The sequence below is a fragment of the Schistocerca americana genome, chromosome X, assembly GCF_021461395.2.
Source record: "Schistocerca americana isolate TAMUIC-IGC-003095 chromosome X, iqSchAmer2.1, whole genome shotgun sequence".
Classification (NCBI taxonomy): domain Eukaryota; kingdom Metazoa; phylum Arthropoda; class Insecta; order Orthoptera; family Acrididae; genus Schistocerca; species Schistocerca americana.
In genome coordinates, this window is record NC_060130.1 from 981,025,697 (window position 1) to 981,039,424 (window position 13,728).

General features: G+C 41.2%; 1 protein-coding gene across 4 annotated transcripts in view; it reads right to left on the reverse strand.

Moving 5' to 3' along the window:
* Positions 1-13,728, reverse strand: part of LOC124555380 (molybdopterin synthase catalytic subunit-like) — a 101,945-nt gene that overhangs the window by 24,387 nt on the left and 63,830 nt on the right. For all 4 annotated transcript variants that reach the window (XM_047129275.1, XM_047129274.1, XM_047129276.1 and 1 more), the window contains one exon: positions 4,228-4,390. In XM_047129275.1, the coding sequence (XP_046985231.1) occupies positions 4,228-4,390 (163 nt within the window). The remainder of the gene's footprint in view (positions 1-4,227; positions 4,391-13,728) is intronic.

Consider the following 13,728-nt stretch of genomic DNA (forward strand, 5'->3'; position numbering starts at 1 on the left):
ATCGTTTGAAGTTAAATTTACAGAAATTACAATTAAAACTTAACTCATTAAATTAAGTGAATACATCAAAAAATTGGTTCTTTTTAGCAGTTTCTTCTCCTACTAGGTTTAAGCTGAATTATTTGTTTAAGTCATAAAATTAACACATTTCGTTATGCAAAAAATACTTTTGACAAAACTGTTAGTTACTTTGGAATTAATGAACGGCTGGTTTTGCTAACATGTTTTTGAATAGAGCTAAATAGACACTTTAAGATTACTAGTACTTTGTCTTCCAAATGTTTACAATTATTACAGAACTTGTATTTGTTTATATGTCAACAATAGAATTTAAGTTACGAAATAATCACTGATTTTGCCCTATAAAAAAGAATACTAACTAGGAATAGTCAAAATAAATTCGAAAATCGATTACATACATAAAACTAAGCACAAAATTAGATCTGTTGTTATAATCTTCAAAACTGAAGGCCAATCTTTCTTTTTTTATGAAAATACAGGTTATACTCACAATTGTTAATGTTAATTAAGTCAAAATGGAAAATTGAATTTTAAGGAGGCAGATGGCAAAACAAAGAGGGGCATTAAAATTATCCCAGCTTCCTTCATCACACATCCCAGTTCTCAAGATCCCCGCTTCAGGCATCCTACACTCAAACCCTTCTCCCCACTTTCTCCCTCTTCTTCTGTTCTATTTCCTCCTCCTAGTTCACTCTTCCATGTGTGCATCACTTTCATCTCTCCCTACTTGCACCAGAATTAGGTCACCAGTGGCACATCACTACCCTGTGCACTTGTTACCTCTCCCTCCAAAATGTCAGATGTGAGCCACTCTTCCCTCCAAACCCCTCCCACCCCCCCCCCCACCCCACCCCCAATCCATAATGTGGTTAGCCAGAACACTGTAGCCATGCAAGTATATGAGTATGACTTGTATATTTTGTACTGGTTAGCTCTGTACAAGCAGAAAGCTAAACAATGCATGTTCATGTGCATGAGCTTGTGTGCGTTTTGTTAGACTGTTTGCTTCAAGTAAAAACATCATTAAAAAGCTTAGTGATGATTTCAATCTTGTTTATGTGCCTATCGACCACTCAACACTTCACCTATACATTGACTTTATTCCTTCCATTATTTACAACACATCAACAATTTATTTTCTTGTGAGCTGTATTTCTTCCAGACACCGTTTGAGCAGTGGGGAATGTCATATACCATCAAACTGAAAATGTCACCACTTATGGAACCAAAGCATTTTAGAGTGCTGAAAAAATGTTAACCCTTAAAAACATCAGAGTTTGCCATGGAGGAAACTTGAGTTCCACATATTGATGAAACATCATATTCTGAAAATTCATGAAGTAAAAACTGTAGCCTTTTTTGAACTTTATGCTTTCACATCTGACCTAGCTATGAGCAATACATTGAAACTTCTACCTGAAAATATTATTTTGAAAACAACAGACTACAAGTTCCTCTCTTTCGATATACTTTTGCTATAAACATGTGACACTTTTTCTTTAAGTTAGTTTTACATTGTGGATTCAATTTTGCACACAAATTACAGAGTATTACTATAATATGAATAAATGAACATTTTATAATCACTTGTATGGAGCTGACATACAACTGTAAGTCACAGCTTTAGACTGATTTGTTTTCCGAATGAAGCATAAAACTGCTGTTCTTAACTACACTGAAATTACAATCATGCACAGAACAGCAATTATTTGACTATGAAAATGATTTCCTCCCTCTCTTTGGTGCAAAAGAAAGAACAAATTTTATGTTATCTTTAATGCTGAGGAGGGAAGACTCGAACCTAATAAATGTTATAAACAGTGTTTTTCTTGTCAGTTTGCCTTGCTTTGGAATGAAAAAACAGTTAGCACAGTGTCTGTATAGTTGGCTGCAAATGTCCTTCAGACATGCATTCATGTCCAAAGGACATGCATGAAGGCATAAATGTTTTTTTTTTCCAGATACATGAACAAAATATGGATGAGCAATAACATTACTGATACTACTGTCAGTCTACAGTTGTAGTAAATTATTAAATATATTTGTAAACTGTGAATATGACATTACTTCAGTTGTATGGTTTACTAAAGACACACAAAAATTTGTGCTGGACCAGGATTCAAACCTGACAAAGCAAGGCAAACTGACAAGAGAAACATACACTCTTCTTATGTAAGAATCACATATAGACAGTATGAGACATGTAAATTTCTATCAGCCCGGAGGCATGCACAGATAGCCAAAGTGATTAAGGTGACTGCTCACAATAAGCTTGTGGCTCTTGCGATCTTGGCCTATGCTGAGAACTCTGCAGAGCAGATTTTAGTGTTTGTTTATTCTCATCATTTATATTTTGCAATCATACCTACCTCAGTAGCACAATAGTCAGGTAATTTTCTATTTTCACAGGGCTGTTTGTACTTTTTCAGTTACTCGTGAAGTTTTGTTTCTATTTTTTTAGATCTTATTCAGTTTTTTTTACACATACAATATGGATAGGAACTGTGGTGGTTGTGAGAACTGACTGCTGTCCATAAACAGCTAGAATCTGCATTGGCCATGGTCTACAGGCGCCTGGTAATTGCACAAAGTTACAACAGCATCAGCGCACACGTGTTGAGAATGCAATACCTTTGGTGCCATTGAAATTCCCTGGTGACCTGTTTGTCACTGCATCTTCAGGTATGCAACATCTGACCAGTGTATCTTCGCTCAAGAGTAAGTAGTGGACAGTGATGGGTTCACGTGTCACTGGACGGAAAGTGAAAGAGGGAACAGGCTGCATGGCTGGCTCCTTTCACCTTAGCAAAAGGCATGAGGTGCTACCCACTATTAATAATACTTCTGAGCCAGCACGGGATAGCTCTCCTGTTGAGCCAGTGGCCAATTTTCGTGCCCAGTCAGAAAAGTGCAGAGGGCACAGGGAAATAGCAGGCAGGGTGGGAAAGAATGCCAGTGTACACTCAATATGTTGGGGAGTGGGGTTCTCGTTCATGACATGGAGGAGAACTTGCCAGCAGCTATCGAGGCGAGGGCACCGAGTGCCTGCCACTTGGGTTCTTGGGCCGTCCTCAGGTCCTTTGGTAGAGAGCAGGCGAACAATGTCCACATTGCCGAACTGCATTGCTGCGGACAACAGTCAGGCTCATTTGTCTACAGTACACTGTATTATACGTTCAAATTTATTAGGGGAATAGTATATATCAAAACTAATTTTGAACAATTGTCATGAGAGAAATATTAATTCATGTCTTGACGATGTTGCGTCCACTGCTCTACAGATTTACTCTGAGTGATGTCAGGAGGCTAGAGCAGCTGACACAGCTTTCTGGAGACATGAAGTGCAGTTTTTCTTAAAATAACAATTGTCTAATGACAAGATAATTGAAACTGCTTGCAATAATTATCATTTACTGTGATTTGAACTGTATTATAAGTAAAAATTTAATACACAACCAAATTAATTTCAACCTCTACCTAACAGAATTTTTAAAAATGTGTGTGTGTTGTGTGTGTGTGGGACTATAGGTAAGTGTGACCACTACGCGTAAAAAGCAATTAAAGGTAGAAAAAGACTAATGTAAAAGACTATCATAAAAATGGTCAGCAATTTGTCATATTTTTCACTGTTAACGGGCATTATGAATGTAAACTAACTTGTTCGACATTACAGTGAGAGACCGCAATTATAATCCATTGAACAAGCAAACAATTCACCATCCTCTGCGACTGAGTCCACGGAATGCTGACCGATAACATCGAAAACCATCGATATCTTGAGAAGTAACAGTTACTGTAATTTTAGGACTTAAACGGTTCATGGCTTCAAAATGACATGGGTTTACATGTGGAAATATCGAACTTCTGATGAATTTATACAGCTGCATACAACATGGTGAGACAAGCTTAACTTCTCCTTGGGCAATATGTGGAACAATATAGTCTACATAATTCAAAGGATACAAAGTCCTGACCAAACGGCTAAGAAGTTCTCATTATTATGTATGCAACTAATATGTTGACAAACACATTTTTTAAACTATGAGTCTTAAAAACTAAGAAATATTATTACTCTGTTCCAACATCTACATCGTAATACCATCAACTCCTCTATTTGAGCCTGTTTCTGAACAATCTGACTGTAAATTTACTCAGAAGTGGAATATAGGAGTAGGATTCTAATAAAGACACACTGTATATACTTACACTCAAATTTTCTCTTCTTTCGCTTTCTGTGTTGATGAACTGTTGCATCAACACGTGCACACACATTTGGATTCATTCCAATATGAAGACAATATTCTTCAACATTCTGTACATCAAGTTCAGCCCGTTTGCGTGCTAAGAACGCCTTTATTCTATAGTCAATCTGAAAATACAAATTATTCCATCAAATAAGTACAATGTTTCAATAATGATTTTAAAACTTGAAAATAAATATAAATTTATTCAGATATGCACAGAATCAATTCAGGTGTAGCCATAAAGTAAAACAATATGACTGACTCATGTAGTGGTGTACACGCAATGACATATTTACACACACCAGTATCATAACAGTTTAAAATTATTGTTTTCAAAGGTGTGGAGTATGTTTGTTGTGTTGCTTGCTTCCATAAAAAAAACTGGGATATGTTTGCTGTGTTGTCTGCTTCCATAAAACAAACTTTGGTACTACAATTAACTGTGGTGTGTTTTCTCTAAGTAAGTTGTCACAGTGCTCTAGGCACCAAATCTTTTCAGGAACTAGCTCTTCGCTCATGACATCTGATTGTCTTCAGGTTCCTGAATATTTACTGTCATCATCTCAATAAATCTGGAATAAACAGCTTGAGTTAAAGCTCCAGCTAAACCTAGATCAAAATTTTATAATTACAATCAGTAGCCTTGATTGCCATTGACGGATAATTTTTATCTATTAACATTGGGGAGTATAGCCACAACACTGATAGAAAGTCAGACTCCAGCTGTCACCTGTTACACACCTGCATAGCACCAAGTTATGTATTTAGCTTTTTCTGTATTTTCTTAGTAGCATATTTATTACATTTTGTGCGTGTTTTCTGTTTAAGAGGTTTAATCTCAGGTTTTGTAACCATAAGTGTTGAGTCTGGGAGTCTGTAGTACTGTAGTCATTTCTTCTGAAAAGCTAGCTATATGGATCACTAAAACATCAGTGTACCATTGGTGACACATCAGGAGTGTAACAAGCTGCATATCTTCGTTTCCGTCCGTGTTTATATAGTTTACTTCTTCAGTTAGCCATGCTAGGATGGGTACGATGTGTGCAAGCTTTGTGTGAACGCAGGAGAGCTGACCGCAATTTGCAAAGAGCTGAATGCGCTTTTGGCTACAGTCAGTTATATTCAGGCTGCTGCCTTGGGATGTAGCAGTGGCGAGGAATCTGGTGCATCAGGTGTCCCTTGTTTCGTCTACGGGTCTTGCTTCTGAGGCCCCTCCTACTGCACCCAATGCAGTGGATCTGCTCTCACAGCAGGTTGTGTGGCAAGTGGTATGCGTTTATGTTGCCCGAGACGGAGGGCCAATGGGGAGACGGGCTGTCTCACCTCTCCTGTTCGCCCTGTGTGTGCACAGGTGGCTGTTCCTTCAGCAGAGTCTGAGAAGACACATGGGGACAGGGTTTTCCTAGTTATGTTAGGCCAGTTATCAAGCTTGTAAGGGAAATAGTGTTCAGGGCTGGTAAGAAAATCACTGTACACTTAGAATGTCTGCTGGGGGGAGGAGGGGGGGGGGGCCCTCATCCGAGATGCGGAGGCGGCCTTGCCTATGGCTATCGAGCATGCATGGTGTAATCCTCTGCAAATTGTGGCTCACATCGGCACCAAAGAACCAGTTTCTTGGGTTCTTAGATCATCCTCAGTTTAAACAGGCAGCTGGAGGAAAAGACTGCTGACCCTGCATGAAGCATGCAAGCAGAGCTTGCAATTTGCAGCATTGTTCCCATAGTTGATCAGGATCCTTTGGTTTGGAGCTGAGTTGAGGCTCTAAACCAAAGGCTCTATCGACTCTGTGACAGTCTTGACTGCAGATTTCTGGACCTGCATTATTGAGTTGGTTATCGTACGACTCCCCTTGATAGATCAGGGGGCACTACACACAGGAAGCAGATACTCAGATAGAAGAGTACGTGTGGAATGCACATGGGGATTTTTAGGCTGGGTGTTAGTTTGAGGTACTCTGATGAACACTTGTACACGACATACAGGTATCAAAATCAGACCCCATTCAGAGTAAAGATACTTCGACTACAAAATTTTATTAGTAAATTGTCAAAGTATTTGTAATAAAGTTCCCAAATGTACGGCCCTCCAGGAAATTTCTTGTGCTCAAATTATTCTCGGAACCGAAAGCTAGCTGAAATGCAAAATATTAAGCTCTGAGACATTTAGCAATTCATGGACTGTATATCAAAACCTGGGAAAATTCTGGTCCTTCATTAAGTCACTAAGTTGGTCAGTGACTAACTGGCCAGTCTGGTGTGGCAGTAGAAGACAGCAAAATGAAAGCCAAAGTTTTAAATTTCACATATAAGAAACTGTTCACCCAGGATAACTGTACAAACATACTGTTGTTTAACTGTCACACAGACTCCCATATGGAGGGGACAGAAATATCCTTGGCATAGAGAAATAACTGAAGAGTTGAAAACAATTAAGTTGCCAGGTCCAGACAGAATTTCAATTCAGTTTTACAAAAAGTCCTCTGTGGCACTGGCCCCTTCCTTAACTTGCATTTATCACAAATCTCTTGCCCAGTGCAAAGTTCCAAGTGACTGGAAAAAGCACAGATAACTCCTGTATATAAGAATGGTAAAACAACAGACCCACAAAATTACAGATCAGTATCGTCAACACCAGTCTGCTGAAGAATTCTTGAACATATTCTCAGTTCCAATATAATAAATTTCCTTGTGACAGAAAAGCTTCTGTCCACAAATCAGCATAGTTTCAGATTGCAACACTTACACGAAACTCAAGTTACCCACTTCTCACGTTATACCCTGCGAACAATGGATTAAGGGCAACAGGCAGATTCCATATTCTTAGATTTCCTAAAATCATTTGACACAGTACCACATGGTAGACTTTTAATGAAGATACAAGCATATGGTACACTGAGGTGACCATAGTCATGGGATAGCGATATGCACATAATACAGTTGGTTGCTGTATCCCGTAAATAAGGTGTAAAAGGGCAGTGCATTGGCGGAGCTGTCATTTGTACTCAAGTGACACTTGTGGAAGGTTTCTGATGTGATTATGGCTGCACACCATTAATTAACAGACTTTGAACACGGAATGGTAGTTGGAGCTAGATGCATGGGAAATTCCATTTCAGAAGTCATTTGAGAATTCAATATTCTGAGATTCACAGTGTCAACAGTGTGCCGTGAATACCAAACTTCAGGCATTACCTCTCACCAAGGACAACACAGTGGCCAACAGCCTTCACTTAATGACCAAGAGCAGCTGCAGCATCTACATAGATTTGTCAGTGTTAACAGACAAGCAACACTGCACGATATAACAGCAGAAATCAATGTGGAATGTACGACAAACTTGTGGAAAAATTTTGGCATTAATGGGCTATGGCAGCAGATGATGGACGCAAGTGCCTTTGCTAACAGAATGACATTGTCTGCAGCGCCTCTCCTGCGCTCATGACCATATCGGTTGGACCCCAGATGGCTGGAAGACCATGGACTGCTCAGGTAAGTCCCAATTTCAGTTGGTGAGAGATAATGGTAGGGTTTGAATGTGGTGCAGACCCCACAAAGTGAGGTACCCAAGTTGTCAGCAAGGCACTGTGCAAGCTGGTAGTGGCTCCATAATGGTGTGGGCTGTGTTTACATGGAATGGACTGGGTCCTCTGGTCCAACTGCACTGATTATTGGTTGGATATTGTTATGTTCAGCTACTTGGAGACCATTTCCAACCAAACAAGGATGGAATTTTTATGGATGACAATGCGCCATGTCACAGGTCCACAATAGTTCGTGACTGGCTTGAAGAACATTCTCGACAGTTCAAGCGAATGATTTGACCCACCAGATAGCCCTGACATTTATGGGACATAATTGAGTGGTCAGTTCACGTGCAGAATCCAGCACCAGCAACATTTTAGCAATTATGATCCACCACAGAGGGAGCATGGCTCAATATTTCTGCAGGGAATATCCAATAGCTTGTGGAGTCCATGCCATGTCGAGTTTCTGCACTACGGCTAGCAAAAGGAGGTTGGGCACGATACTGGGATGTACCTCACGACTTTTGTCACTTTAGTGTACATTACCAGAGATAGTGTGAGGTATGGGAAGGTGACATCGTTGAGTGATTGTAAGAGGAAACAAAATGATTTAGAAAAAATTTCTAGGTGGTGTGATGAATGACAGCTAGCTCTAAATGTAGAAAATTGTAAGTTAATGCAGATGAGTAGGAAAAGCAAATACATAATGTTCGAATACAGAATTAGTAGTATGCTGCTTGACACAGTCACACTTATTAAATATCTAGGCTTAATGTTGCAAAGCGATATGAAATGGAACGAGCATGAAAGGACTGTAATAGGAAAGGTGAAGCGTTGACCTCAGTGTACTCGGAGAACTTTGGGAAAGTGTGGTTTCTCAGTAAAGGAGACCACATATAGGACACTAGTATGACCCATTCTTGAGTACCGCTTGAGTGTTTGCGATCCGCACCAGGTCGGGTTAAAGGCAGGCTGCTAGATTTACTACTGGTAGGTTCAAACAATACACAAGTATGATGGAGATGTTTTGGGAACTAAAACAGAAATCCCTGGATGGAAGGCAACATTCTTTCTGTGGAACGCTCTTGAGAAAATTTAGAGAACCTGCATTTGAAGCTGACTGCAGGATGATTCTACTGCTGCCAATGTACATTTTGTGTACGGACCATGAAGATAAGAGAAATTAGGGCTCGTAAAGAGGCATGTAGATAGTCATTTTTCCCTCACTCTATTTGTGAGTGGAATAGGAAAGGAAATGACTAGTAGTGGTAAAGTGTATTGTTGATAAATCATTGTTTGGAGGCGCACTACTGCTTCTGGAACTTGCAACTTTTTCTAGAAGAAGACTACAAATTTCTTTATTATTTTACAGTGGATGGAGCTTTTCTCTCTCATAAAACACACACAGTGAGAACCATATTTCTGTATGGATATTACTCATGGAAGCTACTCGTTTAGCTGTGGATTATCTAAGGGAAGAAATCTGTAGAATGTTCACTTGATGTGTTAGTGAAAGAAATGGTTGGAATACAGTTGTAAGTTGCAGTAGGAAGTCTCCTTTATTTATTGATGGTGACTGGTTTTGGACTTGTGTCCATTCTCAAACCGTTCCATGGAAATACAATCACAGCAGATGTACAACAGTAATACCAGCACAGCAAGAGTACGAGAATAATGCATGTTGTAGAAGGATACAAAGTTAATACTGTCTTCACAAGTGACTGAATATAGTTATTTATGCACCACACCAAACAATCCAACTGGTAATTCAGCTAACTTTAGCACACATCAGACAAGTTACAATGAGCAGTGCAAAGAGAACTAATGCTGCGGCTCACCAGTAGCTACCAAGTGACAGCCCGTGAGACCATTAGTAGTGGTGTGCACATAGGACAAAATGTTTATTATCTAACACACTGTTCCAATACTGCAATATTATAATTGCAAACTATATAACAACAATTTAAACATATTGCTATAGAGGTGACATGCTTCAGGTGACTCCTCAAGCATGAGTTGAGAAAATGTGTTTGACAGCTGGACAAGCAACAGTACAGTATGCTCGTCAACTGGGAGCAGTGAGCATCTTATAGGCTTGACACACCATGAGGAGTTCCCACCAGATGGTGATCAGTGGTGCCCCGACCTCAGCGCAGACTAAGTATGGGCTGGTCCTGTGAGTATCCATGGGCAGACTGATCCCATCATGGTGGATAATGTGAATGGTCTTCAGGTACACAAGTGACAATGATTTATACACTATGCACCCACAGTCTAGCCATGGGGCCCGTAACCTATCTGACAATGATAACCTTAACCAAGAACTTGAACACCTGATGTCGGTTTCCCAGAAAACGGCTACACAGAGAAGCAAAGTTGGAGAGCTCTATGACCCACACTGACTGTACAACCAGAGGAAACAGAAGAGGAACATCAGCAGAATGGGGAACGGCATTTATTCCGTTCTGTGGCGCTTTAGTGGGAAAGATAGGTCGAATTCTTCAAAAACATCAAGTGGAGACTGTGTTCTGCCCAAGGACGATCGAGGACTACGGAAATCCAAAATCTACCAGATCACCTGCGAATGTGGCACGACTTACAAAGATCAAACAGTGCGCATACTATCGAAGATCATTGTCAAGAACATCAATGGCACACCAGACTGCAGCAGCCTAACAAGTCATCCATTGCTGAACATTGCCTCTCGGAATTACACAGAATGATATTTCTTACACAGATGTCCAAATACTGGGACTGTGTCATTAAAGAATCCATCGAGATTTAAGTACACAAACCACTGATCACCCAAGATAGCAGTTACATTCTTAGACCTGGGAACCTGCTTTGAATCTGATTAAAAGGAAAAAGAAGACAGCCCAACACGAGCTGACTTAGAGTACAGGCAGAAATACTAAGAACACACTGCCAGCATGCGCCCCTGAGTGGGGACCAAGAACGGATTGGGTGTTGGGTGCTCCGCACATGGGTGCAGACCATTTTCGGAAAACCTGGAGAGAGGGAGGAGATAAAAGGCCGATGCCGGCAACTCGGCAGTCAGTTCGACATTGCACCTGATGATGGCAACATGGTCACTTGCCGAAATATTGTGCCCATTGGACACTTAACACCTTGCTGTTCACCCAAGAATTCTTTCATCATGAAGTATGCCGGGAGAAATTGAAGAATCACATTACATACCTTTAGAGGGGGGAGATGTATCGCAGCATGAAAAGACTTGACAAGCTGCGGCACCAGAGAAGCTGTTTACTGAGTGCATTTGCATTCCTCATAAGATGCCGTGAAGAGTGTGTGGTGGCAAAATTCGCAAAGGTGGAGCCTCACATTGACACAGCCAGTAGAATCAGGAAATGTGCCAGCCTTGCCGTGGCTTGTGAAAGAATAAGTTTCACTTGCTGGTGTCTCGACTCGACTAACAGATAACTTCTCAAACTACATCTACAGCTGGCCAACCAGCTCATCTCCTGGACATGGGAATGGATTGATGGTGTCAGATGGGCCACAGGGGACTCTGCACAAAGAAAGGCCACTGGGCAACAAACCTCAAAATTTGAGCATTTATAAGAATGACAACCTCTTGAGGCTCTCTGCAAGACTATCAGTAATCTCAAAGCCAGGCAACTGGATGATGACGCGCTCTCAGTTCTTAAGAGAGGACTCAACTTCACACCAACTCCTAAAGTAGCACCTATCATGGATATCATCAGTGCAGTGGACCAGGCAACTGCATGACTTCCACCTGAATCAGCTGGAGAAGTATGTCGTGAAACCTGTCAACCTCTCATGCAAACTAAACCTGTGAAACCGAACATCTCTAGCAGGGAGAGGGTGGCCATAAAGGAGCTACGAGAAGACAAAGATATTGTAGTCTTACCAGCCGACAAAGGCAACACAACTGTGATCTTATCTCATCAGGATTACATCGAGGAAATGCGTGGTTTGCTAGAAGTCAGTGCATATCAGAAGGTCAACACTGATCCTACCAAGAGAGTGGAGTGGAAGACCACAGCTCTTCTCAAAGAATCCAGCTTACCAGGCAATGTTTTGAAGAAGCTATGACAGAGAGCATGTGTTTGCCGAGACTTTACGGACTCCCGAAGGTACACAAAGAGGGAGTGCCTTTACGCCTAACTGTTAGCAAAACTGGTGCTCCGATGTACTCACTTGCAAAATACCTGTGGATATGCTTAGTCCTTATGTCGGAAAAAGTCCACTTCGTATTCACGACTCAGTGGATTTTGTCGGGCATCTTAACAACTTCAGACTTCGTGATTCAAACATCCTTGTGAGTTCCCATGTTGTCTCTCTGTTCACAAGGGTGCCTATACAGGAATCCTTGGAACTTATTGGTCAGAAGTTTGACGCAGAGACGAGCAACCTTTTTAGGCATGACCTGATGTCAACATATTTTCTCTTCAATGGTGGATATTAGAAGCAGTCAGGAGGAGTATCCATGGAGAGTCCACTTTCACCAGTCATTGCCACTTGTTCATGGAACATTTTGAGGAGGAAGCCCTGGATTCACCACAGTGGAAACCTACCTGTTTCTTCCACTATGGTGATGACATATGTCATATGGCCACATGGTAGAGACAAGTTGAATGGTTTCCTCATACATTTCAGTTCCATACACAAGAACATCAAGTTTCCCATGGAAGTCAAAGTGGATGGAGTGCTCCATTTTCTGTATGCTCTGGTTAAAAGAAGAGCAGATGGCACATTGGGCCAGAGTGTGTACTGTAAGAAGATGCACACCAACGTTTATTTACATACAAACAGCTGCCACCATCCAGCAGAGGAACGGCATCCTCAAAACATCGGTTCACAGGGCTCGTACCCTGTCTGACAATGAGAGCCTTAACCAAGAACTTGTACATCTGAGATCGATTTTTCAGAAAATGGCTACACAAAGACACAAATTTGGAGAGCTCTGTCTCACACTGACTGTACAACTGGAGTAAATAGAAGAGGAACCTCAGCAGGATGAGGGCACAGCATTCATTCTGTTCGGTGACGCTTTATTGGGAAAGATAGGTCGAATTCTTCAAAAACATCAAGTGGAAACTGTCTTCCGCACACCAACTAAGACACAGGCACTGCTTGGTAATGTCAAGGACAATCTAGGACTATGGAAATCCGGAGTCTACCAGATTGCCTGTGAACGTGGCATGACTTACATTGGTCAAACGGTGCATACTATCGAAGATTGTTGCCAAGGACATCAACGACACACCAGACTGCATCAGCCTAACATGTTGATGGTTGTTGAACATTGCCTCTCGGAACTACACAGAATGAATTACGATCAAAACAAGGCACTTACACAGACACCCAAATACTAGGACTGCGTCATTAAAAAATCCACCGAGATTTGAGTACGGGAACTGCTGATCAATCAAGATAGCGGTTACATCCTTAGTAAGTCCTGAGAACCCCCCTCTGAATCTGATTAAAAGGAGAAAGAAGACATCTCACCATGAACTAACTTCAAGAACAGGCAGAGATACTAAGAAGACACCGCCAGCACATGCCCCTGGGTGCAGTCCGTGAATGGAACAGATGCTCGACACACTGTACTTTGGTGCAGACCATGTTTGGAAAATCTGGAGGGGAGAGGGGGGGGGGGGGGGGGGGGGGGGAGAGGTGGAGATCAAAGCCTGGCACTGGAACCTCAGCAGTCAGTTTGTGAGCACACCTGATGATGTCACTGTGGTTGCTTGCCAAAATATTGTGTCTGTTGGACACTAATGTCCGGCTGTTCACCTGTGAACTCTTTTTCATGAAGTACACTGAGAGAAATTGAAGAATCACTTCAACCTTTGTTTTGGGATAATTTTCTTTTGTCAGCAATCCCTCTTTCCTTGTTTAGTGATCAACTTTATTTGTTTAGGGGTCTCTTTATTTAGTGATTTCTTTTGTTTG